At 40.3% G+C, this 20621-nt stretch overlaps 1 protein-coding gene across 17 annotated transcripts in view; it reads left to right on the top strand.

Annotated features, from left to right (window-relative positions):
- PRUNE2 (prune homolog 2 with BCH domain) overlaps positions 1 to 20621 on the top strand; it is a 293852-nt gene that overhangs the window by 36265 nt on the left and 236966 nt on the right. For all 17 annotated transcript variants that reach the window (XM_074017698.1, XM_074017695.1, XM_074017696.1 and 14 more), the window contains exons 2-3: positions 16169 to 16273; positions 19654 to 19856. In XM_074017698.1, coding sequence (XP_073873799.1) covers positions 16169 to 16273; positions 19654 to 19856 — 308 coding nt within the window. The remainder of the gene's footprint in view (positions 1 to 16168; positions 16274 to 19653; positions 19857 to 20621) is intronic.

Raw genomic sequence — 20621 nt, 5'->3', positions numbered from 1 at the left:
CAGCCTGGGCAACAGAGTGAGACTCTGTCTTAAAAAATTGTCATAGTAATTTATATTTGCCTCATTTGCCTCAAGATAATCAAGATTGATCACTGTTAAGTTTAAAAACACATATAAAATGGCTAGCAGATAGCGTGAGGAAGGGCTGAGCAGGGCCTTGGAGGCCCAGGATTAGCAAAGCACTAGACACAGCTGTTAGCAAACATAGTACAGTTATCTCTTGGTTTCCACAGGCAACTGGTTCTAGGACCCTCCCTGGATACCAAAATCCATTGATGCTCAAGTCCTTGATATAAAATTAACTAGTATTTGCATATAACCAACATGCTTCCTCCTGTATACATTAAATCATCTCTAGATTACTAATAATACCTAAAACAATGTAAATGCTATGTAAATTGTTGAAGGAATAATGACAAGAAAAAAAGTCTGCATATGTTCAGCACAGATACAACCATCCATTTTTTGTTTTTCTTTGAGTGTCTTTTATGCCTGGTTGGTTGAATCCATGAATGTCGAACCCAGGGATATGGGTGGCTGGCAGAGAGCGAGGTGGTCCTTAAATGCACAGGCTTCAGTGATCCTCATTCTAGGACAGTCACAGTCTATATGGACCAAATTTATCTGTCACATAGGGGTAATGTAGGACTCCCACACAGGGGTCTGAGAATTTTGTGAAATGATGCCAGGCTCAGAGAAACAACATGACCCGTGGTAGCTGCCCAGCCGTTGCTCTGTAGGCACCATTCACTTTGGATTTTATGTGAACGGCACTCCCGGAGTTGAGCAATGGCGAGGTACTCTTTGCTGCCATATTGTTATTAACTGGTTGTTGCCACTTAGGTTTCTGTCTTCAGTGATGGGGATTTGCCAGCCAGGGAGTGGGAAAGAGGACCTCCCTCTCTGATGATGTCAGACCTGCCTGTCTTCTCTTGCCCTCACTCCACATCTTACTGTCAACACCCCCTACCACACATCTGGAATCCAATCCATTGAGGATTTTTTTAGCATGTTCTCCCTCCTTTCCACTCTGAGACTCTAAAGAGGGAACTAAATTATCAGCAGATTAAATTATGAGTGTATTAAAAAGTTACTCCTTGTTGCAAAGAAAAAGAAAGAGTTGGGGAGTCTTGCTCTCTTCTTTTGATAAAAATTTGTATTTAATAGGACCTATTTTACAGCTGTTTATTATGGCAAAAGATTTGGGTGATCTGATGCATTTTTATTATGTATTGTTAAGGTTTTCATAATATTTAAAAATCTTTCTCATGTGTTAATCTCTGGATATGTACTTTTTATTCAAAGTCCAATAAAGTAAAGCAACAAAATATTCTTCTACTATAACAGCTTTCTTTTTAATGTGGCTGATTTATTTAGAACATCAAGATAGAAAACATTTCTGTATTAAAGATCTCTTCCATAATCTATTTAGTTAATTATCTCCCTTAGAATTACAAAAATAAAATTCAAATTGATAATATCAAAAAATTTTCCAATTGTCAGGCTCTGGAGACCCAAGTGAATTCTCCTCATAGAAGAGAGAAGACAAAAGGAAAATGTCTGAGCAACTCAAAAATTGGTTATTTACTACTTAGAATCATAAAACCATATTTTCCCAAGGTGGGAAGCCTCCGATGCTTAGAATACTTTAAACTTTCCATGATACTTTAAACATGCTCTTAATAGAGCATGATACTCAGTTTATGTCAACATGTTTATGCTTTTAAAATATCAGTGGAATAATATGGAATTTATATATGCATGCATTTCTATATCTCGCTGCATCTGCATTTACTTTCTATTGCACTGTTCTCTGCCATAAAATGTGTATTTTAATAAACCTTTGTTGAATATCTACTGTGCACCAGATAGTTTAGTTTTAAAAGGGTTTTCTATTTTGCAAAATATTTTGAGAGAGAGAGAGAAAGAGAGAGAGAGAGAATGATCCTGACAGGTCACCTGGAAGGTGAGAGTTCTTCTGTCACTGAAAAACATACAGTGTAATAAATAATGGCATCATTAAAAACTGTCATCTTTGCAAAGTACAGTAATTGCTCTGCAGATCCCTTCCCTGTGAACCTGCGTACCTGCACCGTGCTGGAAATGATCTTCTCCTCCCTCCCGCTTCCAGCCGCTTATCTATTCATTACTGTCAGGTCTGAGTGGGTTTCAGACATGCCAGGTGTGTGGTGTCACCGGCCTGATGTCCATTCCAAATGCAGACATTTACACTCGCGAGTATTAAAGCAATAGATCTTCCTTATGACAACAAAAAGCTGACTGCAGGAAAGCAAAGCTTCTGGGAAAAGTCTTTGAGCGCATCTTGGCTTGTTCATGGGGGGAGAAGACCTGACTAATTAGCTCCAGCCCTTCTAATCCGAAGGAGCAGAAATAATTAAAGTATCTGGGGCAACCTGTGCCACACGGCAGCAGGCTACAACAGAAGGGGCGACACAGTAAGAGGACGTGATCTTAACACAGGCTCCCAAAAGAAAGTTCTGGGAACTTTCACCCACAAGGATCTATTAAAGTAAAATTAAGATATTTATGAATCACAATTTTTTTAAATAAAATGAAAATACTTTAATCTAGAATAGAAGGGAAATTCCAACAAAAATTAGGGCTGCTTAATTATTAAGGTACTAGCCTTCAGGGCAAATTTGAGAAGTCATAACAATTTTTTTCTGATTGCTATTGCATTTTGAGGCTGAGTCGGCTGTTGACCTGGGCAGAAGTCCTTTGTCTTAGAGACACTGCTGTGAATGATCATGTGCATGTGATTGTGTAAATATTAGGGGAGAAGGGAGGGTTCTATCCTGCTGAATTCCCTAATGGATGTTAACTAACTTCTGTGGTCCTCCATATGCACCTTGTTCAGGGGGTTGCTAGGAATGGTGGGCACAGTAAACCAGCTCAGACCTGAGCGTGTGTGTGGACACCTGCAAGACAGCCTCATGGCACATGTCTGTGCAAAGATGTACAGTTTGTTTTTCAGAAGACTCTGTATTTTAAGTGGAGGGCTTGGAAACGTGTTTGGAAGAGTGGAAAAAGACAGGTGGAAGAGTTTCGAATGGTATCATAGCTTTGTTATTTTGGATCTTTTTTCTTTGCTTTTGATACAAGTTACTGTAAATGTCCTATGCCACCATTGACCGCCTGTCATGTATGTACTGAATCATATGAGGCTTTTTTCTTGATATATTGTCAGGAAACAGTTAATAAAGAAATCCCATTTACACTCACCTCACATATAGAGTGGGTTTCTTTTTCCTGTCTATGGGAAAAAGGAATGACACGAAAAGCAGGAAGCATGCCAGAGTGCTCTAGTGAATTAAGATTGGAACCGGAATTTGGGGCTATTTCTCCACATCTTATTGTTTTTGTCTTAATTTGTAGCCAGGATAAATATTTAGATACATGTACACATGAGCCTCGTAATAACATTAGGCTGTCAAGATTAAGAGAAGAAAAGCAAACCCGGCTAGGCGCGGTGGCTCATGCCTGTAATCCCAGCACTTTGGAAGGCCAAGGTGGGTGGATCACGAGGTCAGCAGTTGGAGACCAGCCTGACCAACATGGTGAAACCCCCTCTCTACTAAAAATACACAAAAAAATTAACTGGGCATGGTAGTACATGCCTGTAATCCCGGCTACTTGGGAGGCTGAGGCAGGAAAATTGCTTGACCCCAGGAGTTGGAGGTTGCAGTGAGCTGAGATCGTACCATTGCACTCCAGCCAGAGTACAGTGGAATAAAAAAAAAAAAAAAAAAAAAAAAAAAAAGAGCAAAACCACAAAAAGCAAAGCAAGGTGAGGGTTCCCAGTCTTTAATTTTCCTCAGTCATTTTTCTGATACTGAATCAACCTGACATCTCTTAGAAGTATTGCTGATGTAGCCTTAAATTCTAGATCCACTGAGAACAATTTCCTTGTTCAGTTGTATCACAGGAGATAGTGTTTGAATCATGTCAGGGTGGTGTGTGATCATTTTGCGTGGTCTGACGTGGTTCGTTTTTTTCTTTGTTTGGGTACCCATGGTGTCATACACACACTGTTGTTCTCCCCTACCCTCTCCCCATAAGACAAAAGATAAAAAAGAATGCCATGAACAGCTGAAACACCTGCCAGGGTGGGGGGTTGGTGGTGTGGGAGAGGACAGAGCAGTTGGTGGGGGAGGAGAAAGGTGCATGGGATGGCAGACAACACATTCCCTTGTTTTCGCTACTTTAACCTCAGCCTAGGCTATAGCTGCCCAGGAACTCAGAATTTGGGCTTCTTATTTATTGCTTTGATTTACTCTTTCAACAAATATTTAGTTGACTAATACCAGGCACAAGTCTGACTGCTGATTCACCTCCACAGATTGAAACCAGAAACATGACCTGTTGCCAAGAATGTTCACACGGGGGCCTGGGCTGTTCACAGCACAGGGCAGAAAGGGCATTCCGTTCCTCCTCCCTCCCTTCCGCCCATCCACTCCCTCTCTCCCTCTTACCTTCCTCCCTGCTTCCCTCCCTCTCTTCCTCTTCTTTCCTTCCATTCTTTCTCTCTCTCTCTCTCGCTCTCTTTTCTTTCCCTTCCTCCTTCCTTACCCACTTCCTTCCTTCCTCTTACACCTTCCTCCCTCCCTCCCTCCCTCTCGCCCGCCCTCCCTTCCTTTCCTTCCTTCCTTCCTTCCTTCCTTCCTTCCTTCCTTCCTTCCTTCCTTCCTTCCTTCCTTCCTTCCTTCCTCCCTCCCTCCCTCCCTCCCTCCCTCCCTTCCTTCCTTCCTTCCTTCCTTTTTTATTACTTAAGTTTTCAAACATATGTCAGCAGAGAAGACAAAGAGAATGCCACGTTCCCATCTCCCAGCTTCAAAAATCGCCAACATTTTGCAAAAAGGGCTCAAGTTGAATATTTAACAACCCTTGGGGAAGGCAGGTGTATGTCTTGTTGTCATTCTGCTTATGAATAGCAGTAGGAAGTTCTTTGAACTTTACAAAATATTTCCCACATTTTGTCAGCCGAATGAGACACTATAATAACTACAAAATATCACAAAAAGCACTATATGAAGTTTTGGAATTTGTTAGAAATCACTGTATGTAAAATCAGTGCCTAAGGGCAAAACCCCTGTCCCTCTGATTATTAATACAACGGATACAGTTTTTGTCTTGAAATCATTTAAACTTCAATTTCAGAGTGACTTTATGCTAGACATGCATTGCTCACGCAAGGGTTGGGGAGAGAGCTAAGAAACACCCGGTAGCTAATTAGAATTATGCCCTTCTAATTTGGTGGTTTCTGTATCTATGTTAGGCCCCAGGATTGGGCCTGCTGGATATATATGTACTAATAGCAAGTCATGTTTTGGTAGAGTTCAATAGTGTACCTGTGCATACTGCTTGAGATATTTAAAAATGAAATTATTGCAATTGCTATATCTTCAGAATAATAGATGAATTAGAATGTGGTAGCAACTCAGAAGTGAAGAATCTTGTCTTGAGAGAAAAGAGGAAAATATGTGATGACTTAATACTCATAAAATCCATTACTTTATAAAATCATTTTAATTCAGTTTTGGAACTTTAGACCATGAAGTGGGCAGAATGCACATGTCATAATGCTCTGGGGGGTGTGTGTGTGTGTGTGTGTGTGTGTATCTGTGTGAGTGTGTGTGTGTCTGTGTGTGTGTGTATCTGTGTGAGTGTATGTGTGTAGGGAGAAAGAAAGGGAGAGAAAGTGAGAGCCTGCTAAGCTTGAGACAGGAGTGGTTATTTGCAGCCTGTAGTATAACTTTTGACTTTTGTGCTATTAACAAGGTTTTATCCCATGATACTGTTATTTCATAAGAACATGACAAAGACATTATAAGAATGTTGAAAACTGGCCGGGCACGGTGGCTCAAGCCTATAATCCCAGCACTTTGGGAGGCCGAGACGGGCGGATCATGAGGTCAGGAGATCGAGACCATCCTGGCTAACACGGTGAAACCCCGTCTCTACTAAAAATACAAAAAATTAGCCGTGGTGGGGGGGTGCCTGTAGTCCCAGCTACTCGGGAAGCTGAGGCAGGAGAGTGGCATAAACCCGGGAGGCAGAGCTTGCAGTGAGCTGAGATCCAGCCACTGCACTCCAGCCTGGGCGACAAAGCCAGACTCTGTCTCAAAAAAAAATGTTAAAAATTATCTTTTGCCCAACTGTTATATCTGGTATTATCGTTTTCACTAACAAAAATTGATTGGAGCCTCTCCTGTGTGAAGCACACTGCCTTAGGAAGTCTTGGGGACACAAAGACTTGAGGATCTCAGTTGGCTGACCTGTAAAAACCAGTCTCTAACCCCTGTTCATTGTACAGTGAGATTAGTAACAGTCTTTTGAATACATTCTCTTAATGAATATATTTATTTCTCAATTCTACTATGTATTACTATACCAGAATATAAGGAACATTGTAAAACATTTTATTGTTTATTTTTATTTTTGTAGCAGCAGGGTCTCACTATGTTGCCCAGGCTGGTCTCGAATTCCTGGCCTCAAGCAATCCTCCTGCCTCAGCCTCTCACAGTGCTGGTATTACCGGCATGAGCCACCATTTCTGGCTGTAAACATATTTTAAAAAACAGAAAATGTAAAAGGCTGACATAAATAGGTATCTGCATTGTTTCTTCTCTAACACTGAGGTGCACTACCTCATTTTGGAAATCACTGAAGGGTTTCAGCTCGGTGAATCCTGAGGCCTCTGCTAACACTGAGCTTCAACAAATCTAAACAACGTAACAGCAATTCTCTGACATTGTGCTTGATCTAGAACAACTCAAGCAGTCCTTTCCAAAAACAGTCGCAGATATAGTCTGCAGTTGACAGGGGCTGCATGGTCCTTGGGAGCATGTCATGGGTCCTCTTTCAGGCAATTGTTCCCAAACCTGGCTGCTCATGACAATCAGTCGTAATATTTCTGTCCATCTGATGAGCCAAAAAAAAAAAGACATTTTATTGTTGGTCTAATTTGCATTTTCATGACTACTAATGAGACTGACATCTTTTCATATGTTCATTTCTTTTTCTCTTAATTGCCCTGATCACATCCATTACTGATGATTCCCCTGGGTTGTTTGTCTTTTTAAAAATCAATATATAGGAACCCTTTGTATGTTAGGAATATTGCTTTTAATGGCAGAATGGTACAAATATTATCATCCACTCTGTTATTTGCCTTTTATCATTCTTTTTGGTGCTATTGTCCTACCAAAATTTTCTTACTTTTAAAGACATTTAATAATGAAATGTTTGACACCTTAGATTTTTATTTATGTATTTATGTATCTATTTATTTATTTAGGATCCAGGGGATACATGTGCAGGTTTGTTACATGGGTGTATTAGGTGATGCTGAGGTTTAGGATACAGATGGTCCTGTCACCTAGGTAGTGAGCATAGTACCCAATAGGTAGCTTTTCAGCCCACTCCCTCCTTCCTCTTCCCCCTCTAGTAGACCCCAGTGTCTGTTGTTCCCATATTCACATCCATGTATAGTCAATGTTTAGCTCCCACTTAAAAGTGAGAACATGTAGTACTTGATTTTCTGTTCTTGCGTTAATTTGCTTAGAATAATGTCCTCCATCCAGCTTCATACATTTTGCTGCAAAGAACATGATTTTGTTCTGTTTTATGTCTGCGTAGTATTCCATGGCATATATGTACCACATTTTTAAATTTATCCAATCCACCATTGATGGGCACCTAGATTGATTCCATGTCTTTGCTATTGGGAATGGCGCTGTGATTAACAAATACGTGCATGTGTCTTTGTGGTAGAATGATTTCTTTTCTTTTCTTTTCTTTTGGGTGTATATCTAGTAATGGGATTGTTGGGTCAAATGGTAGTTCTGTTTAAAGTTCTTTGAGAAATCTCCAAGCTGATTTCCACAGTGGCTGAACTAATTTGCATTCCCACCAACAGTGACAGTTTAGATTTAATTTTAAGTTTCATTATCATTTTGACATGAGGCAAAACAGAGGAGCAAATGCAGTCCATTCAAGAGCTAGGGAATCTAGGCTGCTCTTAGCTCAGTCTGAAGTGTATTGTTGCAACATTTTCAGGAAGCAAAGTAGGTAGATTGGGGAAAATATTGTACAGAGTGTGCTGCTGTTGTTTAGGACTCAAATGATAATGTCATATTAAATAATGCATGCTTATTGCATACTTAATGCAACTTTATTGAACAAGTTGTTCCATAGATGCCCAAGGCCAGAAAACAAAATAGTTTTTTATTGATGTTACCAGAGTTGAATATGTTAATTATATTTTAGCAGTTTAACTCAATAAGAATAGGATAAACATCCCAAAAGATACACAGAGAAAAATTCACAAATAATATGTTTATGTGAAGACACTGTTTTTATGTCCATATATAAAAGTGATCTAAAACACTCATAATCACAATAAACATGCATTACACAATATTACCTATCAACATGATAATGCTCAAATACACAAGGTTTGAAAACTAGGTATTTTTATGGATGGGAAGGTAAATTTCTGTAATTTTCTGGTGAACGTTAAAATACATTCTTTGACCCAGAAATTTAAGATCCAGGAATTTATCCTGAAGAGATAACTAGGGATAGATACAAAAATTATCTTCCAAAGTATTCACTGCAGTTTTATTTATACCACAAAAGTTAAAATATTATAATCTCTAACAATAGAGGATTGACTAAAGCATGGCGATCCATATTAAGAAATACTATATACATTAAATGTGATCACTCATTCATTCATTCACTTTTTTCAGTAGTTATTGAACACTTACCATGTACAAAGCAGTAGGCTGGCAGCTGGAGTTACAAAAGCAAACAAAAGTCACCTATGGTCACAACAAGATTTAATTTTAGAAGTTGAAAATAATACTTAGAGTGCTGTTAATTTTAAAAAGAGAAGTTAAAAAATATGTGTAATAGGATCACACTATTGCAAAAGAGAGCACTCATAGAAGTATAGAAAAAAGATGAGAAGGAATACATTTAATATAGTAATTAACTGGGAATTAGGGGCTTTTTGTGAGTTTCTACAAACGTTTTATAATGAACATAGTTTATGAAGTCATTAACATATAAACCTTAGGTGACGTGAGTGTAGGGTTCTATGTGTGTGTGGCGGGGATATTCTTTCTCATTTGGGCTTTAAAACTCTTGGACTGCCTTTGCTGTTGATCATTTAGTAGCAGAAGCTCTTCTAGCTTTTCCTAAGGCTCAGTTGTTTGTTAGGTGGTTTTGCATGACTCAAACCTGGAGGCCCGAGCACAGTGAAAGGACACAGACAGCACAAGGTCAGAAGACACAAGGAAAGGATTTGGGAACTAGATACATGTTCACAGGAGGCTAAATGAAAAAGACTGCAGCTCTTTTTTTTTTTCTGCCTCCCAGGTTCAAGTGATTCTCCTGCCTTAGGCTCCTAAGTAGCTGGGATTACAGGCATGTGCCACCAGGCCTTGCTAATTTTGTACTTTTAGTAGAGATGGGGTTTCACCATGTTGGTTAGGCTGGTCTCGAACTTCTGACCTCAGGTGATCCGCCTGCCTCGGCCTCCCAAAGTGCTGGGATTACAGGCGTGAGCCACCGCGCCTGGCCAAGATTGCAGCTCTTGAGCCTCAAAAAGGAAAGGTGAAGAGATTATAAAGATCTGTGAAACCACGGAGGTCAAACTCCTAGAATAGGGCACCTGTTTAAGCTAGAAGGAACCAGTGGGTAATAAAAGCATGCATCTCCCCGCAACAGTGGGATGGCTGGAAAATGAAAACATCTCAGGAGGCTATGCAGGATACTTCCCTTAGGGGTCCTTCAGGGAAGTTAAAGCTAATAGGAACACAACAGCAGTATGTCTATTCCTTAGCAAAGTTCAAGCCCTTCCCATAACACTAAGCTTGTGAATTTTTGTTAGTATTTACAAGTACAGTTTCCATTTTTGAACAAGGAGGGGATGAGTTCAAGGAAATGACTATTACCGCCTTAAAACAAATATGAGCAAAAGCAGTTCAGCCTGCACACAGTAAGTGTTCAATAACTCAGCTATGCAAAGACAAGAGTTTAGACACCCCTGTGAGTTCATCCCCAGCCAATCAATTGTTTCAGCTTTCCAGCCCCTGCCTGCTAAAGTACCCTTCAAAACCCTAGCCTCAGGCTGGGCGCAGTGGCTCACACTTGTAATCCCAGGACTTTGGGAGGCCTAGGCTGGTGGATCACCTGAGGTCAGGAGTTCGAGACCAGCCTGGCCAAAATGGTGAAATCCTGTCTCTACTAAAAAGAAAAATTAGCTAGGCTATGGTGGTGGGCACCTGTAATCCCAGCTACTTGGGAAGCTGAGGCAGGAGAATTGCTTGAACCCGGGAGGTTGCAGTGAGCTGAGATCGCACCATTGTGCTCCAGCCTGGGCAACAAGAGTGAAACTCCGTCTCAAAACAAACAAACAAACAAACAAACAAACAAACACCCTAGCCTCTGAATTCTTGGGGAGGCAGATTTGAGAAATACCTCCTGACTTCTCACTTGGCTGGCCCTGTGATGATTAAACTCTTTCTTTGCTGATATATTTGCTATTCTCGGTGCATTGGTTTTTCTGGGCAGCGGGCAAGGAGAACCCATAGGACTGGGACATTTTATTGAAAGGTTTATGGCAGCAGCAACCTTGCTTCTAAGCAGGTAGGGGAAGGAAAGAGCAAATGGAGGTGCCTAGGCTTATAGGAGGGCCCAGGAAGCCCTCTTTCTGGTCAGTTCTTCTGGGTGACTTGAAAGTGTTTTTGCCTAACAAGTGCAGCTTCATTTAATGGGCCGTTGAATCTGAATATGTAGGCATTTTGTGGGCTTTTAAAAAGAGATAAGAAGTTAAGAAGTCTCATTTTAGTGGTATATAGGATTACACTTTGAAAGCATATTAAAGTGATTTGAAATACTGGCATAGTCAATATACTTTCTTTTTTACATTGATTATGGAAAGATTCTGTCCATCTATTTTGGAAGTGTATCTAGATAACAAAGCAGTGTAGTATCTCTTTCAATCCATTATCATATTTCATTTTGTATTGGGTTTGGGCAGCACTGGGTTTAGGCATTCACAAAGGGTTGCCTGTCTTTTGAGATTCCTTGATGCTTGGTGTGCTTGTGTTGGTTGATATTAGGGCATGGATGTTTACTCAGCAGACTCAGTCCCTCCAGCCTAGGAGTTTACAAAGTCATATTTGGAAAATGTATACACTAGGCAATAATCATTTGCTGAACATGCTGGACCTGCTCTCACCTCAGGGCCTTGGGACCCACTCTTCCCTTGGCCTGAGACACCCTTAATCCTACTTCCCTACCCTACAGACCTTCACTCAAATGCCACTTTCTTTTTCTTTTTCTTTTCTTTTTTTAAATTATACTCTTAAGTTCTGGGGTACATGTGCAGAACATGCAGGTTTGTTACATAGGTATACATGTGCCTTGTTGGTTTGCTGCACCCATCAACCTGTCATCTACATTAGGTGTTTCTCCTAATGCTATCCCTCCCCCAGCCCTCCAGCCCCCGACAGGCCCATTGTGTGACATTCCCCTCCCTGTGTCCATGTGTTCTCATTGTTCAACTCCCACTTATGAGTGAGAACATGCAGTGGTTTTCTGTTCTTGTGTTAGTTTGCTGAGAATGATGGGTTCAGCTTCATCCATGTCCCTGCAAAGGCCAAGAACTCATCCTTTTTTATGGCTGCATAGTATTCCATGGTGTATATGTGCCACGTTTTCTTTATATAGTTGATCATTGATGGGCATCAAATGCCACTTTCTAATGAGCCTCGCCTCGGCATACGCTATTCCCCGTTTCATGATTTCTTCTTCTCCATTTAAATTATCTGATTATTTGGTTCATCAGTTCTCCATGCACTAAATTGCAAGTGCAGTGAGGGATGGGATTTTTGTCCATTTGGTTTATTGCTATATCCTCAGAGCCTAGAACAGTGCCTGGCATAAGCAGGTTTTTATTGTTTGGGTGACAATAGTAAATCGAATTGATGAAACTGTACATTTATCCTTATTATTACTGTCCCTTTTATATAGGCGTGATTTGTCTGTTTGTGAATCATCCATAGCACAATTTGAACTGTATCAAGGGACATCAGTATTAAGATTGAGCACCTGTGAGTCTCTGATTATGTGGAGATGTGAGATAGGAAGGGGCCCACGGATCTTCAGTGAGGAGTGCAGAGGATCTTTGGGGTCAGGAGTCTCTTTTGGGTTCTGTGAACTAGTCAGTTTCACTTGCTGCCCCTACAGATGGGCCCATTCCCTCAGGGTGCACCAGAACCATGGGGACCTCCCATTACCTGCCCCAGATGCCTGAAATCAGTCCCCAGACTTTTCTGCCTTGGCTGGACCCCTGTGTTTGCTCTGTTTGCATGGCCAAGGTCATTTGTGGGGGAGAGCTTGAGAGTGGGCCTTATATTCTCTAGTTTTTAATTCCAATTTGAAAAGCTTGAGCTCACCTACAGGGTGAGTCTACATGACTAATTTTATGTTTTATTCCTCCAAGCAAGCAGGACTTTGAGCATGGTTACCCTTTGCTGCCCCGCAATTCTGTCTTATCAGTGGTTACTGGTACGGATTGGGCACTTAGGAACATCTGAGATATTCTGAGGCCAAGCCTATCCCTTTCAGAGCTTACTGGTGGCACAAAAGGTACCTTCTGGTTGGGCTGTCCCTTTCTGTCTGGTCTGCCATTCTAAGCTGGGCTGAAATTTCCAGTCACCTTTTTGGATTATGGCATGATTTCTGGAGGGTCTCTCTACAATGAGAGCATATTACATTGGTGACATGTTAACTCAGGAGTACTCACTGGCATATATTCATTGGAGTTGCTGGCGGAGGAGTAGATACATCCTTGAGAGCCTGGGCACCAAGATGGTATATTTTGATGGATGGGGTTGGAGGGGGAAAGAGAGTGCTGAAGCCTGGAAACTGTATATGCTCTGGGGATGGCAAATGTGGGTGAATAGCACTGGAAGAGGCCATGACCATGAAGGAACTTGATGCATAGGACGAAGGGAAGTGGGGAGAGAAATGAGGGAACATGAAAAGAGAGACATGTTGGCCAGGCGCAGTGGCTCACGCCTGTCATCCCAGCACTTTAGGAGGCCGAGGCGGGTGGATCACCAGAGGTCAGGAGTTTGAGACCAGCCTGGCCAATATGGTGAAACCCCATCTCTACTAAAAATACAAAAATTAGCTGGACGTAGTAGCAGGTGCCTGTAATCCTAGCTACTCAGGAGGCTGAGGTAGGAGAATTGCTTGAACCTGGGAGGTTGCAGTGAGCCAAGATCATGCCATTGCACTCCAGCTTGGGTGACAAGAGTGAAACTCCATCCTGGGGAAAAAAAGAAAAGAAAAAGAAAAGAGAGGCATGTGGCACCAAGGAGAACCTCAAAATTTTGCAGTGGGGTATGCTATGGTCCTCACCTGTTATACCTTTTTCTTTTTAAATGGAGAGAGATATATCAGCAAAGGAAGATTAATTAATTTACATTTAATCCATGTAAATTAACCTTGTAATTATCTTACAGGGTTCCTGAGTTGTGAGAGTTTGTGTAGCATGCTTTGGGGTTGCAGTCTTCATTTAGCACCTTTTCTTAAGTATAATTGGTTTTGGGCTTGTTAATGAATTGGCACACAAATCTTGCTACACTCCCCATGTCTTCTTTCGTGTAAGTTGAGGGTCGAACATAAAGCTATGTCAGGGAATGATCAAGCCTAGATAAGAAGCAAATAGGTCAGCTTTGGGGGTAATTTTGATCTCACAAATGTCTGAAGTCTTGCTGTATTTCATTCTCTCTTCTCTGTGAATTCAATGCTCACTTGTGTGGACGCTGAGGTCCTCAGAGTGTTAAGAAGTCATTATGGCATTAGTACAGGACAGAGGAGATGGGGCTTACTGCACTGCGCCATGGGATTCTGGGAACCACCCTGGTCCATCACAGACTCCTCTGACCTGTAAAAAGTGCTGCTAATCTTCTTACTGTCTGCCTTATAAGATTTGGGAAGAGAAATGAGGTAATGTCTACTTAGATCTTTGAGCTTCTGGGAAGAATAGCATTCTGCAGTAATATGATTTCCTAATGTGTTTGTTTGTGTTGTAATAGACTGTAATTCCATTTACCTACCTTTCTTTAGGAGCTCCTAGAATATTTGACTGTCTTGCCCAGGGGAAGCAGTCTGACATTGAGAGTGAGAACTGGACCTAGACTAGAACCCTTAAAGCACATTGAGCCAAGTGAGCCAGCTATAAATTTATGAGTGTAGGGGAAGGATACTGGGAGAGGAAGAAATGGAAGCTGGATTTGGTCGTAACGAGGGAAGGGATTGTAATTATCTTCAGAGAGTTTATATCATACTTTTAAATCTTGCTGTTTTGCTGAGGATCAGTGTCTCAATTTTGAAAAAAATATTTATTTATACTGCTTTCGTTGTCTATAATGATAGACTAACCTAGCCCCCTCAAAGATTTGGTTTGTTATATTTATTGAGCCACGACCTATTGTGTTTGACTCTGATACCAGCAGTTCCATACAAACACTGACAAATTTTTAGATTCATTTGTAAAGTATGTAGTAGATTACTAAATAATACTTCATTTTTATTCTGCATATAAATACTTTTTTTAAAAAATTAAAACAGTCATGAGCAATCTAACCTTTTATATAGCCTTTGGAACAGTATTACAACTAAGTTGGCTTTCTAGGCAGTTCTAAAATGAGAAGTTAAAACAAGTGATGAAAAGTGGGGAAAGTATGTACATGTGTCATCTCTGACATACCCTAAAGTTATTAATTTATATGACAATTATCTGTATTGGATAGTTTTACTATGACATTTACTAGAAGTGGTTGGTTCTTCGGAAGTTTCAAAAGAATGTCAGCTTTCCACAAAGGAATTTTCAAATAACTGTTTAGTTAACCAGAAAATGAAATAGCAAGTCTTCTCTTCCAGAGGGGTAAGTATATACATTTTTTTTTTTTTTTTGAGATGCAGTCTTGCTCTGTCGCCAGGCTGGAGTGCAGTGGTGCAATCTTGGCTCACTGCAACCTCCGCCTCCTGGGTTCAAGCGATTCCTCTGCCTCAACCAGTGCCTGGCACTAGCAGGTTTTTATTGTTTGGGTGACAATAGTAAATTGAATTGATGAAACTGAGTCTCCTGAGTAGCTGGGACTACAGGCATGTGCCACCACACCTAGCTAATTTTTTTTTTTTTTTTTGTATTTTTTAGTAGAGATGGGGTTTCACCATGTTGGCCAGGATGGTCTCGATCTCCTGACCTCGTGATCCGCCTGCCTCAGCCTCCCAAAGTGCTGGGATTACAGGCATGAGCCACTGCACCTGGCTGACTACATACACTTTTTAAGAACAACTAATTTTTCACCATGTTAGCCAGGATGGTCTCGATCTCCTGACCTCATGATCCGCCCGTCTCGCCCTCCCAAAGTGCTGGGATCGGGAGGCTGAGGCAGGAGATTGGCGTAAACCCAGGAGGCGGAGCTTGCAGTGAGCTGAGATCCGGCCACTGCACTCCAGCCCTGGCAACAGAGCGAGACTCCATCTCAAAAAAAAAAAAAAAAAAAAAAAACAAGAACAACTAATTTTTATTTTCTGACAGACTAAAGTGTTACAAGTTTCATTTACTAAATTATAGAATAGAATACAGAGAGAACATACCTTGTTACCCAAAATGTGACATGAAAAAAATAAATCCTTACCAAACTCTGTGTCTGTTTGCTTATGTTGCATGCCAGACACATATGAAAAAAGTCATTTTGTTTCTTAAATTAAGAACCTCTTATATAAAGAAATGATATAGAATACTATGCCGCTGAGAACAAAATGATATTAAAAAATTATGACTCAGAGATAGAGTTCATATGAAGTTAAATTATGAGTAATCTTAATAAAACCACATTTTCTCTTCTGGAAAGTTTACTAGAGTTTGAGTGAATATTTCAGAGTGTTAAACACTGTACAATTTTTATGTTCTCGTGTAAAACTTCATGATAAATTTATGATTTTCTGCCGTTGTGTATAAATAGGGATAAGGCATATATTTTTAAAGATAAAAATATGTTTATATTAATCTGTCACCAGTTAAGTTGTGATGTTTTATTTGAATTTGTTTCAGAATCGAAGCAAACGCTTGGAGAAGGTCCATGTGGTTATTGGGCCTAAATCATGTGACTTGGATTCTCTCATTTCGACCTTCACATATGCTTACTTTCTAGACAAGGTGAGGGAAAAAAAGGGTAATACTTCTTATATTTTGAATTATTATGTAACTTTTAAGAATAAACATTTTCTCAAAACAAAGGAACCTATTAACTTAATTTTTAATGTTCTGATTTATTGTTGCAGAGCATAAAGTATTATCATCCATGAGTCAGCAAATATTTATTGGGCACCTACTATCTGTTAGGCATTGTTCTGGCTATTTCTTTCCAACTCTCCTTATAAAACATTGTTTCAATAAGGACAATGTTTTCAAATAAAACATTTAAAATGTTCATAATAATTGATTAATTTTATGGAAATTCATAGAACTAATAAAAGTAAGAATCAGATTTCTTGTTTTCCTTTGTCATCCTTGCTGATAGTCCTGCCTTTGGGAGCAGAAAAATACGTGCAGAATAACTTGTGTTAACAGTACATGAATGGCAGAGCACACTGGCTAGAGTTTTCAGTGACAGGTATTACATGTCAAATCTGTTTCCTGTCGGTCCTTGTTTGGTTTTGCCTTGTAGCCCTGACTTTGTGCAGCAAGATCATCCTCAGTTAGTGATCATCTCCCTTGAGGAAGACTCTTTTTATTCTGTGAAGCATACGATGCACCTATGGGAGTGGAAAAGACCTTTCAACAAATGACTTTAAAACTTTAAATCTATAAAACTGATGAGCTCATGATGATGGGCTTTTTATTAACTTAAAGCCTAAAAATGTATGGTATGAGTGTCTAGGTGCTATTTTCAATGTCACGCAATTTTTAATTTTTCAGAATCTGATTTGTTTTATTGCAATTTTGTTTGGATCCTTGGACCCTGACAGTAGGCAGAGCTGGTCTAAAGCGATTTAAATTCACACGAAGCCTAGTCTTCCAGAATGAGCTGTGGGTGGCCAGAACTGCTGTAGGGCAGAAGCTGATAAAAACGCTGGGTAAAATATTCTGATCTCTACATGTGGGCTTTATATCAAATTTATCTTAAAATTTGTTGAACTTTACAAGGGAGATTAATTGATATGAGGAGATAAATGTGCCTCTGTTAAGACATGCATATTAACACTAATTTTGTTAACTGGTATTTTGACTCCTAGAAGAAAATGTTACTTATCTAGAGAACATGGAGTTGACAAAACCAAACCGATTTTTAGAGTGATAGTGGCATGGACTTGGAAATGATTTAATAATAATGCCACCACTACCACCTACTACAATGTCTTGACATCCAATAAAAGGAGTAGAAAAAATAATTGTGATAGACAAAACACATAGATAAAAATAAAAATACATGTGGATTCTCTTCTTCTTCAAAGGTTTGCCAGTAAGCATGGCGATGAATGTGGAATTACTGTAAGGTCTCATACTGAGAATTTGGTTATATTTCTCTGCCTCTCTCTTAGTTTACTGGCCCCCCTGGCTAGTGGCCTGTGTCTCTATTTAAATTTTCTTCAATAAACCCAACTACTCCCTCTCAGAGTACAAACATGTAGGATAAGGAAAGAGTTTTTCTGCCTCATGCGTACGACCCCATTTAAGTCCTCATTCTGGTAAGTGAGCCGCATTTGCAGATAGGAAACGCAGAGTCTCAGAGAGGAAACTGGCTTTCTCAAACTTACGCAGTAGAGACTGGGGCTGGAACCTAGTTCTTGTGACATCAACTTCAGAATAGGTCCTGCCAGGAGAGGCTCAGGCCACATGCCTGATTTACATATTGATTCTTCCCCACTCCAGTTTCAATATCGGGAGTTAGATAGAACCTTCCATTCATTAGGAAAAGTAACTAGCCATACGTAAGTTGTTAACACTTAATATGCAACTGTGCTTCAGTATTAGCATGAGAGGAGGGAGAAAACCCACTTTGTTGGAGTGGCTTCGTGCTTTGTATGCTATAGCAGTGGCTGATTCGTTTCTTTCATTCAACAAATATGTACTAAATGTTTACTATGTGCCAGACTGTTTTACACACTGGAAACATAACTGAACAAAACCATCAAAAAGCCCTGCTTTCTTAATGCTAGAAAGAGGAGACAGATGATAAAGATGTTAAAACTGTGACAAGCTGGTGATGGTGTGACAGTAAAGGCCATTTACTTTATGCACAAATTCCATGTCACTGAACCCCACATTCTCTCAGTGATAGTTAGGATTATTGCTGTATATTCATAGTAATTTTTAAAGTGCCTTTATTTTTTACATTCCCGTACAAAAACAAGTTTATTGTTGTAACTCTACAATTCTCTACCTCTTTCCTATCTCCTGTTTTCTCTGGTTGCCACAGATCCATTTTCTAAGAGACTTGTTAATAAAAAATGTTTTTTATGATTTAAGAAATCAGTAGAGATCACAATCTGATAGTCTCTAGGCTGAAGCTGACTCATAAATGAATTTCTACTGACATTCTGAATTTTACAAAATGAATTGTAGTAATTAAATTTCACAAATAATACCCCAAATCTAGACTTATAGCTTCTCTTGGGTAATTAAATTTTTTTTTTTTTTTTTTGAGATGGAGTCTTGCTCTGTCCTCCAGGCTGGAGTGCAGTGGCACAATCTTGGCTCACTGCAAGCTCCGCCTCCCGGGTTCACACCATTCTCCTGCCTCAGCCTCCTGAGTAGCTGGGACTACAGGTGCCTGCCATCATGCCTGGCTAATTTTTTTGTATTTTTAATAGAGATGGGGTTTCACCATGTTAGCCAGGATGGTCTCGATCCCCTGACCTCATAATCTGCCTGCCTCAGCCTCCTGAAGTGCTGGATTACGGGCATGAACCACCGCACCCAGCCTGGTAATTTAAAGTTTTAACAAAACTGGGCCTGAATTTTTACATGTGAAACATTGGCTGGGGCTGAGTGACAGGCATTCCACTTAGATGCAACATATGTGCCTTCCTCTGTCCCCACAGTCCCCACCCACCCTGCCTCAATTGTCCTGATTTTGTGCCAAGTTTATAAAGATATGTGAGTTTATTACTCTTAAAGAAGAGAATGTGTATTATATATAAACATATTTACATTTTAGCCCCTGCACAATTTATATATATGCATATATTTAAATTTATATATAAATATATTTTATATGTTATCTATTTATTTAAATTTTATTTATATGTAATATATATTTATATATACAAATGGTGCAGGGTCTAAAATGAGACATTAAATAAAGCATGAGACGTTTCAAGCAGGGTAACAAGAGGTTAAAAAATGTTAGGGGCCACTCAGAGCATAAGGCCCTGTTAATTGGGTTCAGGAAAATTTGGTTATGAACGCCAAGTGGTTTAGTGAGGCCAGAGGACTCCCATTCCTTTTCCCAGTTACCCTGAGGCTGGAGAAAATGTAATTGTATTCTTTCCTCCTGCTATTTTCAGTAATTCAGTCAACTGTTTTCTTGGTAGGTCAGTCCACCAGGGGTTCTGTGTTTACCAGTGCTGAACATACCAAGAACTGAATTCAACTACTTCACCGAGACGAGGTTTATTTTAGAAGAGCTAAATATTTCCGAATCATTCCACATATTCCGGGATGAAATTAACCTGCATCAACTAAATGATGAAGGGAAGTTATCGGTAACACTTGTTGGCGGCAACGTGCTGGCGAGGTAAGATCCATTGTGAAGCTCTGCGAGTTAATCCTTCAATGAAGGTTCTTCTGGGCAAAGTGTCACTTTACTCAGGACTTTTGTGGTTTAGGCAGATGTATTAAAGGCAGACATGTTGGTCTTGGTGGCTCACGCCTATAATCCCAGCACTTTGGGAGGCCAAGGCGGATGAATCACTTGAGGCCAGGAGTTCGAGACCAGCCTGACCAACATGGTGAAACCTTGTCTCTACTAAAAGTACAAAAGTGAGCTAGGGTGGTGGTGCATGCCTGCAGTCCCAGCTACTTGGAGGCTGAGGCATGAGAATTGCTTGAACCCAAGAGGCGGAGGTTATAGTGAGCCGAGATCGCACCACTGCACTCCAACCTGGACAAAAGAGTGAGACTGTTTAAAAAAAAAAAAAAAACAAAAAAACAGGCCGGGTGTGGTGGCTCAAGCCTGTAATCCCAGCACTTTGGGAGGCTGAGACGGGTGGATCACGAGGTCAGGAGATCGAGACCATCCTGGCTAACACAGTGAAACCCCATCTCTACTAAAAAATACAAAAAACTAGCCGGGCGAGGTGGTGGGCGCCTGTAGTCCCAGCTACTCGGGAGGCTGAGGCAGGAGAATGGTGTAAACCCGGGAGGCGGAGCTTGCAGTGAGCTGAGATCCAGCCACTGCATTCCAGCCTGGGCGACAGAGCGAGACTCCATCTCAAAACAAAAACAAAAAAAACAAACAAAAAGCAAAAAACAAACCCCAAAATCCCAAAACAACAATAAC

Source organism: Macaca fascicularis, chromosome 15 (genome assembly GCF_037993035.2).
Source record: "Macaca fascicularis isolate 582-1 chromosome 15, T2T-MFA8v1.1".
NCBI lineage: Eukaryota > Metazoa > Chordata > Mammalia > Primates > Cercopithecidae > Macaca > Macaca fascicularis.
Note: the sequence above shows the minus strand (reverse complement) of the source record. Positions and strands in the feature narration are given on the sequence as shown.